This window comes from Labeo rohita, chromosome 7 (genome assembly GCF_022985175.1).
Source record: "Labeo rohita strain BAU-BD-2019 chromosome 7, IGBB_LRoh.1.0, whole genome shotgun sequence".
NCBI lineage: Eukaryota > Metazoa > Chordata > Actinopteri > Cypriniformes > Cyprinidae > Labeo > Labeo rohita.
The window spans coordinates 28,887,975-28,912,363 of NC_066875.1; the positions used below are offsets into that span (position 1 = coordinate 28,887,975).

The following is a 24,389-nucleotide window of genomic DNA, read 5'->3' on the forward strand; positions in this document are numbered from 1 at the left end:
ACTTAATAAAGAAATGAAACAAAATCTAGCCACTTTGCCATTAAAAAACATTTTAATGGCTGCAACATCAGCTGTGTAATAAACATGGGCTCTGTTCTGATAAATTGTTGGACAAGGGCAGGGCTTGGGCCTGAGCGTCTCGGGCCAGAGCTGGCCCGTGCAGGGCTCTGTCAATTCAATTAAAATTTTTGCCTCGGCTCGGTGGGCCCCCAATCTGCCCGGACCCATATGCACCTGCATGCCCTGCATACCCAGACGCTGCGCCCCTGGGTTGAAGTAATTTCATTCAGATGGAGAATAACCCGTCTTATTAACTTTGTCATACCACAAAATACATTTATAACACATTTACATATTAAAGAGATTCACCTCAAAAATGTAAAATTCTAACATATTTTCTTCCTGACCTATTTCAAAAATTCTATACAAAAGTAGTCATTAAAAACCATATCATTACGTCAGAAGGCGGCGACAAGTGACTGTGACTTCATGAGTGAAGCTTCACACTGATTTGTTCAACAGCATGGATCCATTCAGAAATGAATTAGCGACTTAAGTGAGTCATTAAATAATTCAGTAAACAGATTTGCTCAAAATCTGTTCCACATAGATGCATTTAGGAAGGAAAGTGTGCTCCTTGGAGATGCGGCTTTATCTGGAACTGTTTTCACTGTTGTAGCTAATACAGACAAAATACCTGGCAACGTTGTGTCTAAAGGCTAAATTACGCGATTACTTTCTTGTTTACTGAACAGCTGTGTAAAGTCAACATCACTCTTGTAATCTTGATGTTGTTTGGAAAATCAAGCTGCCCTACCATGAAGGACACGATTGGTGACCTTGGCAGTTCGAACAAAGTCTTTCAAGTGTATTTTTCCGTCACAAATCCTGTTGTGTTGGATAGCAGAAAAAGTTTATAAGGGTTTGGAATGAGGGTCACACGTCAGTCATTTTTACTTTTGGTTGAGCTTATTCTTTAAACCCCTCACCTTCTCCAAACCAGCTTTCGTTAATTGATATACACAATGTCAGAGAAAGAATTTTACAGATTGATGAGACTGTTTGGTTGTTTCGCTAACATCAACATACATGTTTATCTAAAGCCAGAAATGTATTAAAACACATTCTGGCCCTCGATTTGGAAAACTGTAAGATATCCCAGAGGCCAGTCAAGTGATTTTACTGATGCTTAAAAAAATATCGCTTTATCTAAAAGCCTCATTTAAAATATTTTCTTTTGGCTTTCATGAATACCATGAAATTTCTAAGGAAAATGTCTGCTGAACCATTATAAGCCTTAGGGGAATGAACTGGCTTTGTTGTGATCAGAATAGTTTGGCTTGCTTCGCTCTGTATAATAAAACATCATTCAGGAACATGATGTTCATGCTCGTTTAGATTCCAGCTGCTAATCATATTTCATGTAGCATTGTAATCATTCATTTTACACAGTTGAAAGTCTGTTACCTCACCATTCATCAGGTTCTATCAGTCAAATGCAGTTCACAGCTCCCCCATGAGGTCTTAAACTGCAGGAAGCCACAAATTAAATGTTAAAAAAAATAACAAGCATTTATGCATTCGCTGGTATAACACTTTCCTTGCTTATGTAAGTCTTCTAGTATGCTGTCATACATGGCAATGATCACTTCATATTTTATTCCATTTTATTCAGCTTTCCATAAATACAGTGTGTGTTTTCTGTAAAGTCAGAGCTTGACAGCTACAGTGTGCTGCAGCTTTATAATGTGAAGCCCTGTAGTTTAATAGTCTGGCCTGTGGGTACCAGGCTTTTGTTCTCCAGGGGCAGTTTATGGCTCAATTTCGTTTTATTCATTTGAATAGGAACCTTCTGCAAACAGTGTTTTCCAGTGCCCATATAAAGTAAACTGAAAAGGCTTGGACAGAAGTTGCCTAATTTAAAGGGTCAAGAAAGCAAATAAAGTTGGTTGCTCCCTCTAAAAGAAAATGTTTAATTGAAAACAGCCCATATTGAAAAAAACTGCCAGGGTTTCTGCTTTCGTCATGATTATTACCCATAGAAGTTTATTAATAACTTTAACCATATTTCTAATTGTGTGATAATTATGTTAAATGTAATAGCAGCAATTTTACATTAACATTCCAGGGACTTTTTGTTTCGATGAAAAAAACAAATTCATCTACAAGTCAAAAAGTTTACTTACACCTTGCAGAATCTACAAAATGTTGATTATTTGGACAAAACAAGAGGGTTCACACAAATGCATGTTATTTTTTATTTGATACTGTCCTGACTAAGATATTTCACATTAAAAGACATTTACATATAGTCCACTAATATAGAAAATAATAGTTGAATTTTTAAAAATGACCCCGTTCAAAAGATTCTTAATACTGTGTTGTTACCTGAATGATCCACAGCTGTGTGTGTGTGTGTTTTTTTTTTTGTTTTGTTTTTGTTTTTTGTTTAGTAATAGTTGTACATGAATCCCTTGTTTGTCCTGAGCAGTTAAACTGCCCACTTTTCTCAGTCAAGGTCCCACAAATTCTTTAATTTTCCAGCATTTTTGTGTATTTGAACCCTTTCCAACAATGACTGTATGATTTTGAGATCCATCGTTTCACACTGAGGACAACTGAGGGACTCATATACAACTATTACAGAAGGTTCAATGCTCATTGATGCTTTAGAAGAAGGCGCAATGCATTAAGAGCCAGGTGGTAAAAACTTTTGAAATTTGAAGATCAGTGTAACTTTTTTTTTTTTTTCTGGAAAACATGTAAATATCTTTCGTAGTTTCTGAAGGGCAGTACTAAATGACAAAAATATGATTTTTAGGCAAAATAAGAAAAATGTACACATTTTCATTCTGTTCAAAAGTTTACACCCCTGGCTCTTAATGCATCGTGTTTCCTTCTGGAGCATCAGTGAATGTTTGAACCTTCTGTAATAGTTGAGTCCATCTTTTGTCCTCAGCGTGAAACGATGGGTCTCAAAATCATACAGTCATTGTTGGAAAGGGTTCAAATACACAAAAATGCTGGAAAATTAAAGAATTTGTGGGACCTGAAGGATTTTTCTGAAGAACAGTGTGCAGTTTAACTGTTCAGGACAAACAAGGGACTCATGAACAACTATCACTAAACAAACAAACAAAAAAAAATCAGCTGTGGATCATTCAGGTAACAACACAGTATTAAGAATCAAGTGCATGTAAACTTTTGAATAGGGTCATTTTTATAAATTCAGCTATTATATTCTCTTGTGGATTATATGTAAACATCTTTTATGTGAAATATCTTATTCAGGTCAGTACTAGATAAGAAAAAATAACATTTTGTATGATCCCTCTTATTTTGGTAAAATAATTCAAATTTTCATTTTTGGTTGAACTATTCCTGTAATAGTTCAACCTATTTTCCATTGATTTATTTCTTATTTTGAATAAAGAAAAAATATGTTTATTGCAGCATAGCAGTGACAAAGTAGGCTACATGTAGTACCTTGGGTTCAGTGGAGTTAAAATGAACTCTGAATAACCCTACTATACCTTTTATACAGGTACAGTTAACTACCCGTAATGTAAATGAAGTTACTTCTGATGTATTAGCTGTGGTCTGTATGTAGTTAAGACACTTAATTGTCTTAGTTGGTTCTCGGTGTCCCACACCCATTCTACAATTGAAACATTTGCCCAGGATGTGATCATCCCAAATGAGGCAGAAACAATGTAACTGTTGAGTTTCTTCTTCTCTATAATAATTAAGGCATTTTGGTAAATGAGCATGATTGAACATCTATTGTGAAGTGGTATCTGGGTCGGGACAGTGTGTAGTTTCTTACAGAGGGATAGTTGCTAGTCTAATAACCATTTAAGGGTGGAAAAAACCTTTTAATTATTCAACTCTTCAAAAAAAAAAAAAAAAAAAAGCCTAAGCTGGTTTTAGCTAGTTTCTCTCCTGGCTGGGGTGATGTGTCTGATTTTGGAAGGTTTTATGGCCATTTCAACAGCCTTTTTTTTTTTTTCAACAAGACTTGTTGGTAAAAATACACTTATGATCAAATTGTGCTACAGATGTCAGAGCTTACAGGGGTAGTTCACCCAAAAATGAAAATTACATCATTAATTACTCACCGTCATGTCGTTCCAAACCAGTAAGACCATTCATCTTCGGAACAAATTGAGATATTTTTGATGAAATCCGAGACCTTTCTGACCCAACAACATCACTGAAATGTTCCCAGGCCCAGAAACATAGTAAGGACATCGTTAAAACAGTCCTTGCGACATCAGTGATCCAAACGTAATTATACAAAGCTACGAGAATACTTTTTGGGCGCGAAGAAAACACAAATAACGTCTTTCTTCAACAATTCTTCTCGTTTGCGTCACCGTCCGCCACTATTAATGACGACCACGATGCATACGTGTACATTTTCTTTTCTTTTTTACTAAAATAACATTTACAAAACTTTTTTTTTCTTTACAAACGGAGCGTTTCTGGTAAATAATGGAATACTATGCATAACATTACCATCCTTACAGCAGGCTATCAGTATAGAGTGTTTTCACAACACATCATCAGTTGGTCATATTGACAGCACTGAATGTAAACAAAGCCACTGAAATTAATAAAACCTGCATATTTTGCTGATTATTGCTGCTGAAAATGGTCAATTATTGTCATGTTTTGGGCTATTCTAATCAGGCGGATCTGGAAAAGCATTTGGAGTACTATAGACTGCCAAAAGTCATAACAAATCAAGGAGAAGAGTGCAAAAAACTGTCTGAGGAACAAAAATCTTTTGTGGTTGGCCAAACTGAACCAGGGCAAGAATCTTGACAACATTCGAGTTTGTTCTTATCATTTCTGGTCAGGTAGGTGAAATATTATCTTAATTAATACTACTCGTATGTAACTTTACCACCTATTAACTTTAGTTTGTCAAAATATTGCACTCTTTCCTTTGTTTTCATTAAGTCCTTCTCTATATGATTTTGCAGCTTCCAAGATTTTGCATAAATGATCAGGATAACATATTCAGTAGTACATTAACCGTGCAATCAACGCCGTTGTTTACATCCGAGTATCGCCAATATGGATGAGCATCCGGGTAACTGACCAAACTATGATGTAAGAGCAAACCCTCTATTGTTAATACTCAGTATAAAAAAAACCTTTGGTAGTACCTTTTAATATGCTTTACCTGTCATTTTGCTGGCCTGATAAGTGTAGCAGTAACGTACTTACTACAAAAAATAAGTAACAACTGAAAAATATGTTTTTTTCTTTTAATGTACTGTAAAAACAATTGTGTAACTGCTCACTACAGAGCACAAAGAAGTTATAATACACTCTGCCCTCTGCTGGGACATTGTGGGAAGAGCAAGTCATCTGGCCAGTGTGTCCACTTTCCCAGCCAATGATATTTCACCAGTTCTTCACAGGCACAACCATTAAAAGCATAAACTATCCCTCATTAAGAGGCACAAAAGTTTCACCATCCCAGTATGACTTTGTTAAAATGCAACCTATGACCCCACTACGACAAAAGACAGCCTTATGACGCACAAGGTCATCAGTCATGTAAAAATAGCTAGCGTCTTTTGTTACTGGCTAATGTTGAAAAGATATGGGGTGGAGGAAAGCAGATCTGAGCAACCTGTGTGTTTCCATGGACACAGGGCATGGGAGGAATGCTCAGAGGCCCAGTGTGTCAGGTGCTCCTCCCTTCAGGGAATTCTAGTTGTTCAAAGACTTCAAAACCTACCTCCAGGATAAACCTGTGTACACTGATGAGGTGTGTATGACTAATGTATGAATGGTGATTGACGTTGAGTTCCAGTCCTTTTTACAGCTGACGCACATCAGTGCTTTATTTACCTATTTGCATCCAGGAAGTCTGATGCAGAGGTGTGGTTTACAGGTGCAAATTCAAGAAAGGCCAGTTCCAGGGTAGCCACCAGCGAGACAGATCCCTCCCCTTTGCCTCTTGTCTCTGGACGCACACTCTCTGAACTCTCAAACGATTTCATTTCAACCTGCCTCGATCATCTCACCCAAGTCCAACAAGCAACGCTCAGGTAGGTACACACTTTTTCATTTTTAATACATAGAAGCCTATCAAGGAATGTTGTACTGCTTTAAAATTCAGCTAGATTAGTTTGGTGTCAAATGGAGAGTGGGTATTAGATGTCAGTGGTATGAAGGCTATTGAAATTGCGATTACAAATAATAAATGACCTGTGGGATGTTTGACAAATGGTATCACATACCTATTAGAAGTGTAAACCTTAAGGTGTTAAGGTAAGAGATTTTCTGGACACACTAATGAACTTCTAATAAACAATGAACCAAAAATGTATTCCTTAAATATATATTATATTAGCTTAACCACACACAATTCTTTTCAGTACATTGTTTTTGACTTCACAATACTGTTGTATCACGCTTCCACATAAGAGATGCCTCGTGCTCAGTACACACATTCTAAGATTCTGGCACATTCTAAGATTATTAATTGAATATTTTTCTCCAGGATGTTGTAAGGAGGGAGAGCTAATTGTCTAACATGGTGTTTTACATTTCTGATTTAATAGACTTTTTTCCAAATTGGCAAATTTTTATATTGACTTCAGGTTGTCTCCGAATTATAAACGATAATAATAATATAATAATAACTAACAAATACATCATTCATAAATTGACTGTAAAATAAAGAACAACATAATCTTATAATAACTGTTATTTAGAAATAATAAAAATAATTACACCACTAGAATAAAGCATCTGATACAATTATGACACACCAGATAAAATGTTCTATAAACTAAATACACACAAAACCAGGACAGTAATGTGGAGCCCAAGCGCTGTTTACTCCCTCAAACACTTTCGTTTCTGTAACATTATCACTGTTTAATTGTAGCTGTGCTGGTGGCCGGCAATAATAGATGATAGCAGATAAACTGGCCAAACAGGAATAACTGTGAAGTGGCGTCACGATGGAAATAGTTACTTAGTTAGTCATTTCTTAAGTGTGAGTGTGTCTATTCAACAACACATTAAAATAAAATATAGATGCCAATCACTAACATTACTTTGCTTTGTCTATGTCTCATCAAAGCATAATTATACAAGTATTTTTATGATTGTCACTTTGTTTGTTTTGTTTTGTTATAATTTCCTTCAAAATGTGCATCTAAATATAGTTTGGGTGTGTACATTGTATACCATCCACAGAATGCAGAATATTGTATGCTCCTGTTATTGCAATGTAGTGACATGGTTGAATGGTGTACGTAACACTTGCATCAAGAGGGCTTAGATACACCTCAGTGAAAAGGGCTCACGGGAGTGGAACAAAGGGCTGCTAAACAGAGGTTTCTGAGAAATAGAGTAAAGAGCACTTCCATTTTGTAGAGTTTCATCTCTCACAAACGTTGATTAGTTTTGCTTTTAAATGATAACAGCATATATGACACATCTACATATGTCTGTGTATGTAATCTAACTTACACTGCCGTTCAAAAGTTTGGGATCAGTAAGATTTGTAATGTTTTTTAAGAAGTCTCTTAGGCTCACCAAGGCTGCATTTATTTGATCAAAAATACAGAATAAAACAGTAATAATGTGAAATATTATACAAAAATATAACAGTTTTCTATCTTAATACTCTTTAGAATGTAATTTGTTCCTTGCATCCAAAGCTGCGTTTTCATCAGTCATTACTCCAGTCTTCAGTGTCACATGATGCTTCAGAAATCATACTAATATCCTGATTTGATACTCGTTTTTATCAATGTTGGAAACAGTTGCACTGCTTAATATTTTTTTCTGGAACCTGTGATGCTTTTTTCAGGATTATTTAATGAATAAAAAGTTAAAAAGAACAGCATTTATTCAAAATAGTCTTTACTATCACCCTTAATTAATTTAACACATCCTTGTTGATTAAAAGCATTTTTTTTTTTAATGTACTGACCTCAGACTTTTGAATAGTCATGTATGTTATTACAAAGGATTTTGAATAAATGCTGTTCTTTTTGACTGTTTATTTATAAAAGTATCCTGAAACAGCATCACAGATTCCAACAAATATTAAGCAGCAAAAACTGTTTTTAACATTAATGATAAATCAGCATATTTGAATGATTTCTGAAGGATCATGTGACACTGAACACTGGAGCTGAAAATTCAGCTTTAATCAGAGGAATAAATTACATTTCAAAGTATATTAAAATATAACACAGCTATTCTAAATTGTAATAATATTTCACAATATTACTGTTTTTTCTGTATTTTAGATCAAATAAATGCAGCCTTGATGAGCATAAGAGACTTCTTTAAAAAAATAAAAATCATACAGATCCCAAACCTTTGAACAGCAGTGCATGTTACGTTTAAAACAGCGGGATTTTCAGCCTTTTTTCCTCTGTTGGCATTGTTTATGTTTTCTGTGATACACACATTCACTCCACACACAAGTAACTTGTCTTATTTTGGCAGGCAGAGGAACCAAAAATGAAACTGCCACTAGGCATCACAATTGCACTGCTCTTGATACTTCAGACATTTCAACAAGTGTCCACCCAGATACCTGACGGATGGAAAAGAAATGGGACTGTAGACGACAATGGACAACAAACATCAGTTGAGAAAACAACTGCTCAACCAGTGGGAGGAAGTGAAGGAGACTCTGAGAGCAGTTCAGAAAATGATGTTCAGTCATTTGGCTCAATTTATTTTAGTGATGAAGGAGAGCAGAATTTCACAAAACCCCTGAATCAGACCCATGAGCAGTCTGACACAGAGGAAGCTAGTTCTGATGGCTCTGTTCCTACAACACCACCTCCTATGATTGCACCGAATTCAAGTTCAGAGCTCTCAGATACATCAGCAGAATCCAATGAAACATTCACACAGAACACAAACACCTCCACACCAGAGCCAGAACATTCAAATGAATCTGCTCTTAATGACACATATACCAGTCCACAACCTGAGACTACCACAACAGAGAGCAGCCATGATGGATCGGGATCTGGAGATTTGCCCTCAGACGATGTACCCACCAACAGCACTACTACAAGTCCGACCACCACAACAAAAGATGAAAGCGTCCAGAACGAAACTACAGTGAGTCCAACTGAACCACCAGTACAGGACACTACAACAGCAATAATTCCACCTGTCGTCCCTGAGGACCAAACAACTCTTGCTCCAAACAGTGAGGATACAGATGCAAACCTGACTGGACCTATTGACAACAGAGATAATTCTCAAAGAGGTTAGACTCACAAATCAGCATTAATAATCAGTGTGTTTATAGACCTTTTTTACATTTCTGGGTTTCTCAGCAGCATTACTTGGGTAATGAGAGTAGTAAATGGACGTAACCGTTGAAAGAGTTATGCGTTTTAAAACGAACACGCAGTAAGCTTTATTTTTCAAAGCTCAAGGTCGCTGTAGAAGGAGAAAATACATAAACCCAGCTTCAATTATAAATACATAAATACGTTTACTAGTGTAAACGTAGCCGTAGCCTAATCTTATTTCAATTGCTGAGGGGTTTTGTCGTTTGATACGTCAGTACGTGTTTTATGATGATGTTTTCAACTTTGATAGATAAAAGAAATGTTTTTGAACGCCAAATCAGCATTTAAGAATGATTTCTGAAGAATCGTGACACTGAAGACTAAAGTGATGATGAAAATTCAGCTAGTAATATTTCACAATATTACTACTTCTTACTGCATTATTGTTTAAACAAATGCAGATTTAGTGCGTATAAAGCATTTCTTTCATAAAAATCTTGCAGACCCTTATGACTGGTTCTGTGGTCCAGGGTCACATTTAGCTGAAATCGAATGCTCACTCCGAATCTGGGACACTGATAGTGTTATGACCTTTTATAAGCATTAATTCACTCCCTGTTTCTATAGCACAAAGATCACACAAATCTTTTGATTTCATCCCTCAAGCTAGCCCTCATTCTTAGCTTCTCAATTCAGTCATAAAAGACATATTTGCTGGTGTTCCTCCACGTTGGATTGGATTTCAGGCTTTGTTTGTCCTCTGCTCCTGGGCCAGAGTGTCTAGTTACTGACACCTCACCTTCCCTCACAATAAGAGTGGTGTTCACCCTCCAGATATTGGGAGGGGGTCCCCTTTCGAGGTCAGGTGTGGACCAATGTGACAAAGAACACCTGACATTGCTGGAGAACAAATTCCATGATCTTTTTAACAAATGTGACTCTAATCAATCTGTGTCCACATTCTGAACTTAAAAAAGAGCTTGTATTTGCATATTGCATATTGTTTTTATATATTTAGGTGTTATGTGTCTGACCTGATGAAGTATACTAATAAATTGCTGGTTCTTTGATAATTATAGCTTAGAAAGACCTCTGATGGTGTTGGTCTGATTTGATTCAAGACCATTTTTAAGCAAATAATTTACTTCACGATAAAGGCAAAAATATTACTCAGTTCTAATGTGGTCAAGTGTTGCATCAGTGTTACAATAAACATCAAATATGTCTTTACAGGTTTGTCTTCAGATGTTTCAGATGCTAAAGAAAGCAAGAAAGGGCAGGCGTGGACTATCGTCCTAGTCATTGGGATTGTGGTGGGGATCCTGGCCTTGGGAGCATTTATTATCCTGAATCGAAGGAACAGAAGAGACTTCTCACACAGAAAACTGGTGGAAGAGATGTCACCTGATCCAGGTAATATAAAACTCACCTATCATTATATGCATCACTTTGAACCAAGATCCAATTGAATAGACGTGAGGGCTAATATAACATAATACAGAATATTTTTTTACTGTGATACACATATTCATATTGTTTTGTCTCATCTTTTCAAAGTTCTCCGACTGGATAACAGTGAGCCACTAGACCTTAAGTTTGATGGATTTGGTTACTACAATCCAGGACTACAAAGGGACAACATCCAGATGACCAACTTCCCACAGGGAAGTTCAAAATGAGAACAACTCTGTGATGCCAAAGACATTTTATTTAATGATGCACTCGCGTGAAGACAAAAGGATGTAATTAAGAAATTGTTGTCATTATTAAAGTGATTTGCCAAATCAATCACAAGGCAATTTTACATAACTGAATGATCAAAACATTTTTTTACTGTTAAGTAGTGTCTAACATTTGAATGTTTTAGACTATCTGAAGGAACCAAATCTGAAGATTATTTCTATACTGGGCACTTTTTTTGTTGGAACTGCAAAGTATTGGATTGTATGCTCCTTTCTAATTGTACAACAAGATTGTTTACTTGACATAATTATTGTATCATGTCAAAACCTGTATAATCAAGATGGTGTGAAATGACCAGCGTTATGACACTAATTCTCTATGCACAGCAGTTTTGGTCGAGAAGATCAATATTATGTCAGTGAACTGGGGAGAACATCTACAGGCTTAACACCTTTCTTCTGAACCTTATACTATTTGAAGATTTTTTTAGTTTACAAAAGCTTTAAACTAAATAGAGAATAAACATGACGGTAGGTTCTCAGATAATTATAAATAATAAAATGATAAAATAAGATTTGTCTCCGTGTCTTATTATTGTATAATCAAGATTTTAAAGAAAACTTGACGCAGTGTGATTTTACTCGCGTCCTCCAGTCCTGTAGATGGCGCAGATTCCATTTGATAAACAAGGCAAAGAAGAATGGAGGAACCTGACTGTTGAATGTTACGAATGTTAGTTGTTTACTATGGAAGGTCCGGTCATGATTAAAACCGAGAAAGTTTTACATTTGAACAGCTCAAAGGGTAGAAAGGTCCGTGTGGTTCGGGAGCACTATGTGAGGGAACGGGTGCCGTGTGGAAGCGCCCTCTGTCAAGCGGACTGTCATAACGGTAGGGAGAACATGAACAACAAAAACAAAAACAACATGAAATACGGTTTATTATTATTGTGAATTGATCACTACGCCAACAGAGCTAGGTAGCTAACAAGAGCTAATCATAAATTACGTGGTCTTTACATTCTTCCCTAAACTAAATATAGCTTCACGAATTGTAAACTTACATCGACTCGTCTTGTTACAGTATTTCTTATTACTGGTGACTAAATGTGGTATAACAAGCTTTCTGAAATGATGTCAGAATCCATCATCTCATACTATTTTAGGTTGAACTTAATGTGATTAGTAATGGAAAAAACGTACTGTAAGTTTTCAGGTTGTCCTACTTAACTCTTTATTCACTCTACTAAACTGGTAACGTTAATGAATAGTGATTTACATTAGAGAAAACCTCAAACACCAGACTGTAAATCTCCTGGAAGGTTAATCCTGCAAGATGTTTGAGTTTTTTTTTTAACTGCAGCACTTAAAAAACATCCAAGAACAGGGAAATAAGACATGGATGTATTCCTACAAAGATCAATCAAAAAAATAAGGACAGAAAACTAATATTCTGTATTTGCGTACATCATATTATTGTATTACCCATACAGAAAAGAAAAGTACAAAAATTATATCTTTTTAGAAAAGTTGTCATAATCATGCATCAAAAATTTGGCACTCTTTTTGTTATTTGTAAGTGTAAGAGATGAAACAAGATAATCAAGTTCAGCAATAAAAAGTGGACAAAGACAGGAGATTTAAGCAATTTTTAGCTTATGAATGAAGAATTTTGCATTCAGTATAAGACAATTAACAAAATATTCAGCAGATGTTAGCTTTGGATTGTCATAATAAAAAATAACATCTTTGAGGACGAAGGTGTGGGTCACAATTGTAAGTCTAGAAACATAGGTGCGCAAGTCAACCCATAATTTGTTGGTAATAGGCAGTTGTTTTAAATGTTTGAGGTACTTTGTATAGAGGGTTTGCGCTTCACGTCACGATTTGGTCAGTTATCCGGATGCGTGCCCATATTGGTAATACTCTGATGTAAACAACAGCATGGATTGCATTTTTAATGTACTACTGAATACGTTGTTCTGCTAATTTATGCTGTTTAAACCACAGAAAACGTGTGGAAGCTACTAAATAGGAGGACTGAGTAAGCAGGAAAGGGTGCACGTTTTTGACAAACTAAAGTTAGTAGGTCGAAAAGATGCGTAAGAGCAGTACTAATTAAGATATTTATTACCAGAAATTATAAGAACAAACACAATTGTTGTCAAGATTCTTGCCCTGGGAATCCTGGTTCACTTTGGCCAACCACAAACGCCTTTTGTTCCTCAGACAGTTTTTTTCCACTCTTCTCCTTGATTTGTTATAACTTTGGCAGTCTGTAGTACTCCAAATGTTTTTCTTGTTCCGGCCGATTAGTACAGCCCAAAACAAGACAATAATTGACCATTTTCAGCAGCAGTAATCAGTAAAATATGCAAGATTTGTTTGGGTTCAGTGGCATTGTTTACATTCAGTGCTGTCAATATGGCCGATTGATGAAAACACTCTATTGTTTTTCCTATTTAGCTGATAAAACAATAATGGCTTGCAATATTATACTGACCATTTGTGCTGCAATAGATGGGAAGGTGCTGTCTGGTGATGTGACCCACTATGTGGTTCCTGATGTGGGAGTCGTTCGGGATTTCTTGGAGATACTGGAGTTCAGGGAGCTTCAGGGGATCGTGTTGACCCAGACGGCCTACCAGACTGTTCAGCACACCCGTGGACGCAGGTCAACCTCAAATAACATTTTTGACATCAGTTTTACTTGTTATTAATTAAACCACTTACTCCTTGTAGTATTTTGTTTCATCTTTTACAGGCACTATAACAGACTGCGTGCTTTACTAAAGGACCCTCGCCATGATTGTGTGCTCTTTGCCAATGAGTTTCAGCAATACTGCTACTGCCCAAGAGACAAGGGTGAGTCTCAGGACAAATGGCATACAAGGTAAGTCCTGAATATCTAGTGTTACACCTTCTTTTATGCATTGTTTTCTTTGAGAAAAGAGTATTGAGAGTAATAATAGACTATAGAGCAGGGGTTTACTCAGTCAAAGACAGTGGGCCGCCTTTTTGACACAACATATACAATGACACAATGGTGACTCCCCACACCCTTCCACCCCCATAAGTTTTTACTAATTTCAGTAGCATAACATACTTTTTAATTTTCATAATGTACAATGTACAACAGTGTGCAACAACAAAAACCATGCAAGGAAAAAAATACATTTGTTTAAAGCATTTTTCATACAAATAAGCACAAGTAAAGCTGCGATACCAAACAGGTCCACAGGGAGATGCCAACAGACCACTAAACATGCTCACTAAACCCTTGGATACTCTCTTCAACAGCCAGCATCCATTACAAAACACTCAAAAAACTTTACTAGCACAAATTCAATCTGTATTTTGCAGGTGGAAACATAACTCTCTTGCTCAAAACATTGCATGTATTGATTGAAATTATTAATTAATTATTAAATAATTAAGAATCTTTGCACACCTCCTCTGACATATTTGGCATCCCCTGGATAGGCACGCCCCACACTTTGAAAACCCTGGCTATAGTGTAATAAAGTATTCATTTTGTAAAGTCATGCACTTTGACTTTTAATAAACAATAGAAGCATGCAAGTGTAATTTTTTAGAAAAGCAAGTAAAGTGAAGCTGCTTCAGTGATCACATAGACACTTTATAGACCTGAGCTGCAGATTTATCCAAAATAATAATACTAATCACTTCATTTTAATGTGTGAACATTTTCATTCTGTTCTAGAAATGTGTACAATGCAGCAGTTTGGTACTATAATCATCTAGCTGGACTCCAGCCGGTAGTCATGATTACAGAAGATACTGACGCTATTTCGGAATATAGTGCCTTGAACAGTGGAGTTTATGTCATTTCAACTCAGGTATATTCCTTTATTTTATTTCTTGTCAAATCTGTAGTGTTGAATTGTGAGTATCTTTCTGGAGTCAGATATATTTAATAACAAATAAATTGTATAACCAATTGTTGTTCTAGTCTCATTCCTCTTCCTATGACTCATGTGGTTTCTTTTTTCCACATACACTTTTCTGCTCACCAAGCCTGCAAGACTGGTCCAAATACAGCAAAAACAGTACAATTGTTAAATATTTTTACTATTTAAAATAACTGTTTTCTATTTAAATATATTTAAAAAAATAATTTATTCCTGTGATTTCAAAGAATTTTTAGCGTTATTACTCCAGTCACATGATCCTTCAGAAATCATTCTAATATTCTGATTTCTGAACTTTTATTATTATTAAGTTGAAAACAGCTGAGTAGATTTTTTTCAGGTTTCCTTGATGAATAGAAAGTTTAGGAGAACAGCATTTATCTGAAATGGAAATAATATAAATGTAACATTATAAATGTCTTTATCATCACTTTTGATCAATTTCTTAAAAAAAAAAAAACTCTAATGACTCCAAGCTTTTTAATGGTATAATATCTAATGTTACAAAAGCTTTTTATTTCAGGTAAATTCTGATCTTTGGATCTTTCTATTCATCAAAGAATCCTGAAATAAATGTACTCAACTGTTTTTGTGTACTCAAATATTTTTAATAATAATAATAAAAATGCTTCTTGAACAGCAAATCAGCATATTAGAATGATTTCTGAAGGTTCATGTGACACTGAAGACTGGAGTAATGATGCTGAAAATGTAGCTTTGATCACAGGAAAAATAGAAAACAGTTATTAAATAGTATAAATATTTTAAAATGCTACTGTTTTGCTGTATTCAAGATCAAATAAATGCAGGCTTAGTAAACAGAAGAGACTTCTTTAAAAAACATTAAAAAGTCTTACTGTTCAAAAACATTTGACTGGTAGTGTGATAAAATTTAGTGTTTAGTGTACTGGTAGTGTAAGATTGTGATTTCAATCATTTTTCATGTTTATTTATTTATTAATCTTTCAGAGATCGGCTGATTATACATTATCCATACATATGTTTATCTTATAATGAAAATTGTCAAGAGCTGGGTTTAGTCTGTTTTGCTATCACGAATGTGACTAAATGTTTTCTGAGAGAAATCAATGAAACCAACATACTTGTCTATTGGTAACACCAATGAACTCCATTGTAGGAGTACCTGTTAAGTTTCTGGCCAGACCTGCAGGCTGCCCATGATCTGTACAACTCCATTGCTCAGACTCTTCAAGAGCGAGAGAGTGAGGGAGTAGAGAAAGTGTATACTGAACACCTGCCTGCAGAGGTGCTGGAGGCTGGTATAAAATCTGGGAGGTACATCCAAGTAAGTGCCCCTTACTCCTATTATTTAAATCAGATCTCTTTCTGGGTAGTGCTTATAGAAACTACACTCCAACCCACTCCTTTCCCTCAAAGGGCATCCTCAGTGTGAACAAACATCGAGCACAGCATGAAGCTTTTGTCCGTTATGAGGGTTCTGCCAGCAAAAATACAGGTTGTTACCAACATATTTTTACTGATTACTAACGTTCATATTTATACTGATGGTATTATGATATTTTACTTTGAACCTGCCTGTGTGATCATGTTTTTTAGAGCTAAATAGTGATGTCCTGATCAATGGAGCAAAGCATCGTAACCGGGGGGTGCATGGAGACATGGTTGTCATAGAGCTCTTGCCTCGTAATGAGTGGAAAGGCAGGACTATGGCACTAACAGAGGGGCAGGGGGAAGAGCAGACACTGGAGGACACACAAAGTCAGCCCATGCCCACAGGTAATCATGGGTATATGATGATTACAATTGGTCTAGCACATTTTTAACAATGTTTTTATTTAGCATTTTTGTCATTTAAATGCAAATTCTTTTTTTTAACATTTTCAAATAACTTCTGAATTTTCAGTAGCCACATGTTCAAATGCTGATTTGGAGCTTAAGAAACCTTTGTGATTCTTATTATCCTGTGTTGTGATTCCTCTCTTTCCTGTAGGCAGGGTGGTGGGTATTCTGCAGAGGAACTGGAGAGACTACGTTGTGACTTTTCCTCCTCTTGAGGAGGTGCAGTCACAGAGTCGAAATTCACAAAAGATTCTGGTTATTCCATGGGACTACCGCATCCCTAAAATCCGTATCAGCACACAGCAAGCTGAGGCTCTGCAGGTAGAGAGATATAATTCAGCATTTTAAATGCAATATGGTTTGCAATAAAGGCTAGATTAGCAGATCTTTTTTTTGCAGAAAGTGTAATGTTTACATTATTGTTGACACCTTGTGTTAGTACTCAAACCTTTAGTAGAAAATAAAAAAAAAACGAATGGCTGAAGAATTAGTAATAATAACTTATATTCAGCAAAGATGCACCAAATTGATCAAAAGTGACAGTAAAGATGTTGTAATGTTGTAATCTTACAAAATATATATTTTTTAATAACTGCAATTCTGTTGAAATTTTTATCAGTGAATCCTGAAAAAAAAAGTTTCACATTTCCACAAAATGCAGCACAGCTGTTGTTAATAGTAATTTTATTATCATATTATATTATAAATTGTATTTTAAAATGTATATTAAAAAACAGTTTATCATATTTCACAATATTACTTTTTATATACTGTATTTCTGTTTAAATAAATGCAGCCTTGGTGAGCATGAGATAACTTAAAAATATATTAAATCTTTCATGGCATTCTACTCTGTGTAGGATCAAAGAGTGATTGTGCGTCTGGATTCATGGGAAAGTACTTCTGTTTACCCAAATGGCCACTGTGTTAGGGTGCTGGGGAAAGCAGGCGAGCTGGAGACTGAGATTCAGACCATCCTGTTGGAGAACTGCATCCATGTACCACTATTCTCAGAAGCACAGGTGGGGTCATAGTTTTTGGAATCTGATTTAAATCATTTCAAATGTTTAAACTGTGTTTTTTTTTTTTTTTTTTTGTTTTTTTTCTTTTCTCCTTATGAAAAGAGTGAATCCCCGACTGTATAATCTTCAAAAAGGTACAAGTTGTATACTATAAAAATCTGTGTTTTTGAATGTTTCCTTAGTTGCGAGAGATGCCAGTTAACACAAAGGAGAACCCGTGGCAGATGGACAGCAGTGAAGTGTCCTCTCGGCGGGACCTGAGAGACACACACCTGGTTTTCAGTATTGATCCCAAGGGCTGTGAGGATGTGGACGATACCTTGTCTGTGCGCACTCTACCTGGGGGGAAAAGATTAGAGCTGGGTGTCCACATTGCCGACGTCACTTACTTTGTCAGGGAGGGCTCTCTTACAGATCTAGAGGCACGGTCAAGGTATGAAAATTTGCCAGTTGTTCAAAATATAAAGGTGGATTAATAGAGTATATTATTGTTTAGTATAGTTATGATGATGTATTTATATAATTATTTTGAAGTCACAATAGAGGTTGACCGATTATCAGTGCTGATATTAAGCATTTTTATGGTTATTTTTATTGGTCATTTTCAATTCCGATTTGCTGATAAAATCATTTAAACACATTTAAAGAAGGTTTTTGTCAGAGCCCTTATTATTCTTAATTTTGACATTCATTTTCATTTTTACACCAGACATATATATCGGTTCAAAATATTGGTTATAGGTCTACTTGATCAAATTTCAGGGGTTGGTAAGATTTTTTTAAATGTTTTTAAAAGGCATCTCTTACACTCACCAAGACAAGAACAAGAAATATTGTGCAATATTATTACAATGTAAAATAACTGTTTTGTATTTTAATAAGTTTGAAAATGTATATGTATAGTTAATTTTTGTGATGACAAACCTGAATTTTCAGCTGCCGTTGCTTCAATTTTTAGTCACATGATCATTCAAAAATTGTTCTAAAATGCTGATTTGGAGCTTAGGAAACATTTCTGATTTCTTATTATTATCAATTTTTTACAACTTTTGGAAATCGTGATAACTTATTTAGGGCATTTTGGTGAATAGAAAGTTCAAAAGAACATTTTTATGAAATATGAAACCTTTTTAACATTGTGAATGCTTTTACTGTCAATTTTGATCAATTTAATGCGTTGCTTAATAGAAGTATCAATTTAAAAAATATATATTTAAAGCCTATTTACTGTTTATAAACACTGCAGTTATTGGTGTCTGCTGTTTTCGAGCCAACATCATTCAACAGCTGGAAAAAAATGTTCTAAAAGTGATTCAAATGATATGTTTCCTCTGTGCCACTATAGTTCTTGTGTGGACTTTCCTTAGAATTATTTAGAACTATATTATTATAGAACTATACATTATAGAACTATAGTTATGATTATCATTGCAGTTATTGTTCTTGGTGTAAACAGACCTTTACTGACACCAAACATTTGAACAATAGTGTGTTTATTATCAAATTTCTGTGATGAATGTGCATTTGTACATAATTAAATACCATCCAATAATACAGTAACTGAAGTATACATAAGTTGCATCTCTCTTTTCTAAACCCAGGGCAACCACTTACTACATGGCTGACCGCAGATATGACATGCTGCCAGCAGTGCTGAGTGCTGATCTGTGCTCCCTCCTTGGAGGAGTGGACCGGTGAGTAACACACAAACCTTTTCTTAGCTTTTTGAGACTAGTGACCTAATATGCTGCTGGAATCTGTGGATTTTCTCTCTGTATTCTGTGACTTTATTCGAAAATAACAGAGAATTTCTCTATAATTTGTTCCAGATATGCCATGAGTGTGCTGTGGGAGCTGGATGCTGAGACTCTGGATGTGTGTACGGTTTGGTACGGTCGCACTCTAATCCGCTCCTCCTATCAGCTTCACTACGAGCTGGCCCAGAGTCTGCTGAATGGCGAGGAGGCCGAGGTACCTGAGCTAAGCCAGCTCAAGGGTTCACAGCGAGACCAGAAACTGGCTGAACTTTTGTGGGCCCTAGAAACCCTGACAAGGGTGGCCAGACACCTCCGTGCACAGAGAGATAAGGGTGGTGCTCTGGAGTTGGAAGGGGTGGAGGTGAGGGCTCAGCTGGATGAGGAGAAGAACATTACAGCCCTTGTGCCCAAACAGCCTCTGGAAGTTCATGAGACTGTGGCTGAGTGTATGATCTATGCCAACCACTGGGTGGCGCGCAAGATACAGGAGAGCTTTCCACACCAAGCTCTTCTGCGTCATCACCCACCACCCAAACAGGAGTTCTTCAGCAGCCTAATCGACTGTGCCAAGGCCCGTGGCTTCAGTATCGATACAAGGTGAAAAATAGTTTTCAAAAGTTTGGGCAAGATATTCTTGAAATAAGTCACCAAGGCTGCATGTATTTGAGCAAAAATAGACTATAAACAGTAATATTGTCACATTTTAAACATTTAAAATGCCTTACTCTTACTTTTGACTAGTTCATTCTTGCTAAATAAAACTATTAAAGGGATAGTTCATCCAAAAATGAAAATTCTGTCTACAGTCGATAAGAAATTATATTTCTTGAGGAAAACATTTCAGGAACTATCTCCATATAGTGGATTTTAATGGTGCCCCCAAGTTTGAACTTCCAAAATGCAGCTTCAAATGGCTCTAAATGATCCTAGCCAAGAAAGAAGGGTCTTATCCAGCAAAACAATGGATCATTTTTTAAACAAATTGACTATTTATATACTTTTTAACCTCAAACACTTGTCTTGTCTATGTCTGCGTGAACTCTGTTTTTTCCGTTTCAAGACAGGGTATGTTGAAAAACTCCCATCTCATTTTCTTCCCCAACTTCAAAATCGTCCTACATTTCTGCAGAACTACCGACCCAGTGTTTACCAAGTGAACATCCAAAAAAGATCAAACACCCTTTACAAAAACAAGGTAAAACAGCGATGTAGGACGATTTTGAAGTTGAAGAAGAAAACGAGATGGAAGTTTTTCGGCATACCATAACTGTATTGACCCGGATTACACAGACTACGCATGCGCATCACAGAGAGGAGACAAGACGAGCATTGGAGGTTAAAAAGTATATAAATTGTCAATTTGTTTAGAAAATGACCAATCGTTTCACTAGGTAAGACACTTCTCCCTCAGCTGGGATCATTTAGAGCCATCTGAAGTTGCATTTTGGAAGTTCAAACTTGGGGGCACCATTTAAGTCCACTATTAGAGAGAAATCCGGAAATGTTTTCCTCAAAAAACAGTTTTTTTACGACTAAAGAAAGACATGAACATCTTGGTTGACAAAGGGATGAGTAAATTATCTGTAAATTTTTGTTCTGGAAGTGAACTAATCCTTTAAGATACTTTTGATGAAATCCGAGAGCTTTCTGACTCTGCATAGACAGCAATGCCACTGGCACAGTCAAGGCCCACAAAGGAAGTAAGGACATCGTTAAAATAGTTCATGTGACATCAGTGGTTCAACCTTAATTTTATGAACTACGATAATACTTTTTTTGCACAAAGAAAACAAAAATAAGGACTTTATTCAACAATTTCTTCTCATGATTTAATCAACATGGACAGAGATGGATTGCATACATGCATGTATATTTATGTGTGTCTGTATTGCTTAAACTAGGTCAAACAGAGCTCTGGCTGATTCTCTGGAACGAGCCGTGGATCCTCAGGACCCCCTGGTGAACAAGATATTAAGAATGATGGCCACCCAGGCAATGTCTAATGCCCTTTACTTCTCTACAGGAGCCTGTCCAGAAGAACAGTACTATCACTACGGTACATGATTTTCACTATGTCTTCATTCATGGATCATTTGCAATCTCATTACAAATAGCAGTTATTTAAACAGAGTAGAAGCTGGTTGCTCATTGTTGTTACTGCTGCAGGCCACGTTTTTTTTTTTTTTATAGTAGTAGTATGAATAAACATTCTACCATGACTTAAAACCTCAGTAGAGAAAGTGGCATTTTGGTACATTTGCTTGGTAGAACTAAGAAAAATAGGAAAGCATAAATCAGGTCTGTCTGTGTCCTTTTCAGGTCTTGCTCTGGATCGATACACTCACTTTACCTCTCCAATCAGACGCTATGCCGATGTATTAGTTCACCGGCTGCTCATGGCTGCTATTCAACTGGATAAGGAAGGATCACTAAGCAAACCCTTGGCCAGTAACAAAGAACTTGAAGAACTAGCTCAACATATCAACAATAAAAACAGAGTAAGTGCGGGCCGTTAGCTTTTGTATCAATATTTTATTGTAGTAAAGGTGACATATCAAGATCAAATCACACTTTTTCCACGATGAAGTGTTATAATCGGGTCCCTGGTGCATCTACCAACCCAGAAAATGTGAAAAAGAACAACCCAGTAAATTCTGTTTGTAAACAATGTACTGGTTTTAGTGTGTGTTTTTAACATAAACTTGAGTGTATTTGACAGTTTAAGCGCAATAAGACATGAAAGACAACTTTTAGTTTAGTACTCACATGCCGTGTGACAGCAGCTTTCTGTGCGTATGCTTCGGATGTGTGCGCTCAGAAAACCGCATATCATAAGTTTAAACTGATGGTCTAAAATGCGTGATTTCAGTGAGACAGACATGATAATCAAAACCAAACAGATGTTTTTTAGCAGAGTATCTGTGGTACAAGCTGTCAAGGCACAGCCCTATTCTGGAAAAAGGGGCGGGGAGCAGCAGCAGCTCATTTACATTTAAAGAGACATGCATGAAAACAGCTGCTTTTTTGTGTTTCTGCTTTCACTCAAAATAGGCATTTTCAAGTATTTTGAGTGGAAACTTCACAGACACATTCTGGGGACACCTGAGACTTATATTACATATTGTTAAAAATGTGCATGATATGTCTTTTTTAAAACTGCAGTAAAATAATTGTCACTTCCTGCACTCTCTGTTCTGTGACAGGCAGCACAACATGCACAGAAGCAGTCTACGGAGCTTTTCCAGTGCCTCTACTTCCGAGACAAAGACTCGAACACAGATGAGCGCTGTGTGGCTGATGCTTTGGTCTATGCTGTCCGAGCTAATGGTTTTCTGGCCTTCGTACCACAGTAATGAGCTGCTATATTACTTAGTGTTTGGATCAAAGCTACTTCGTAGCTAATAAGTATAATGTGAACATTATGTCTGCTGTAACGCTTGCCTATTTACACAGGTATGGTTTGAAGGGAGCTGTGTACCTTAAGGATCGAGAAGGTCAGGTGGTCAGTGTCGATGGAGATGGAAGGTGCGAGTGGAAGGCTGGGACACTGCAGAGATACACTGACAGGATCAGCACCTGCACCAGCACTGGAACGCATACGTTTTACCTCTTTGACCACGTTACAGTAAGTACATTCTCACTTTGTTTGTGGCACCTGTCATGTTACCTGTGTGTTACATCCTCTGACCTGATGTTTTCCTTCTTTCTTTTGTGCCTCCGCAGGTTCGTATCTCTGTACAACCGTCTCGTTGCCATACCGACACCTTGTGTTTGGAGCTTATCAGCAACAAGCCTCATTGTGCTGTGCAACCCGAGTCACAGCCAGCTGGTCGCGGTCGGTCTGAGCTGGTTCAAGAAGTGGTGCGCTGGGCAGAAGAGGCCTCGCTCCAGGCGGAGGAAGAGAGGGGGAGGAAGTCCAAACTGAGCAGGGAGGAGAGGCAGTTCAGACAGAGCAAAACACCAAACCTCTATGTCGTGTTACAGGAGATCAGTGAACTTGCCCTACTGGATCTGTCCATCTGTCAAATCAGAAATACAGAGGAACAGACTTGCACCGCATCTTCTTAGCTTTATACTGCTGTTTCTGTAATTGACTAGAAAGCTTAAGGAATGGTTTTGTAATATTTGCCATGGATTTTCACTGAAGTGTCCAGATGTGAACTAACAAAAGTGAGTCATACTTACTCAGGATTTATAAACACTGGCTCCTCCGCTTTTTATCCAATACATGATTTCACAAGGAAAAAAGTCCTCCTGATACTATTTCCCAAAAATAATCTTGTGTATTATCACGGATAACACATTTTAGGTCCGTTTTTGTGGTTAAATGGGCTGTTTTGCTGGTCCGGTTCTTCACTTTAGTTTTTTTTTATTTGATGACCAGCTTTTGGACTGCAGATACACTCTAGATATCATTTTCCTGTGTGGTGTCAAGTTTTACTAGCCATGAGGCAAATGAAATGAAAAACATTATTTAAAAGAAACCAGCATGTAAAAAACATTTGAAGCAGGTTCATAGATTTCATAGATGTTTGCATTTTTACTGCTTTCCACTTTGATCATGTAAAAATGTTAAATATTTTTACAAATAAAAAGTATTTTTGTATATCACTAATGTTTTTATAATCCACATTTCTGTTTCTTCTATGATGCTACAGAATTAAAGTGTAAGACATTAAATCATTTCCACTAAAGGCTGGAATACACTACACAAGACTGGCCTAGATTTTTGTCCCAATTTTAACACTACCAGTTAACACTAGTTGCACAAAATCAGTCCTGAGCTAAAATACAAAACAAAAAAAAATAACAGCAACAAGGCACATTTATTTTGTGTCTGGAATGAATTTAGAGTATGGCAGTATGTGCTCCT

The 24,389-nt window shown here is 36.5% G+C and overlaps 2 protein-coding genes across 2 annotated transcripts; both read left to right on the forward strand.

Moving 5' to 3' along the window:
- Positions 1 to 5,895: 5,895 nt before the first annotated feature.
- On the forward strand, positions 5,896 to 11,553 carry muc15 (mucin 15, cell surface associated). Its single transcript, XM_051115633.1, has 4 exons — positions 5,896 to 6,068; positions 8,494 to 9,274; positions 10,536 to 10,715; positions 10,860 to 11,553. Exons 2-4 carry the CDS (start codon positions 8,509 to 8,511, stop codon positions 10,979 to 10,981), a joined length of 1,068 nt encoding a protein of 355 aa, XP_050971590.1. The 5' UTR covers positions 5,896 to 6,068; positions 8,494 to 8,508; the 3' UTR covers positions 10,982 to 11,553.
- Positions 11,554 to 11,671: 118 nt separating this feature from the next.
- dis3l (DIS3 like exosome 3'-5' exoribonuclease) lies at positions 11,672 to 24,092 on the forward strand. The gene is made up of 17 exons (XM_051115632.1): positions 11,672 to 11,876; positions 13,505 to 13,658; positions 13,749 to 13,877; positions 14,709 to 14,844; positions 16,055 to 16,222; positions 16,315 to 16,393; positions 16,495 to 16,674; positions 16,889 to 17,058; positions 17,598 to 17,759; positions 17,942 to 18,192; positions 19,361 to 19,453; positions 19,589 to 20,113; positions 21,418 to 21,572; positions 21,836 to 22,014; positions 22,720 to 22,865; positions 22,970 to 23,141; positions 23,240 to 24,092. The coding sequence occupies exons 1-17, from the start codon at positions 11,732 to 11,734 to the stop codon at positions 23,582 to 23,584; spliced, it is 3,189 nt and encodes a 1,062-aa protein (XP_050971589.1). The 5' UTR covers positions 11,672 to 11,731; the 3' UTR covers positions 23,585 to 24,092.
- The last annotated feature ends 297 nt before the right edge of the window (positions 24,093 to 24,389 follow it).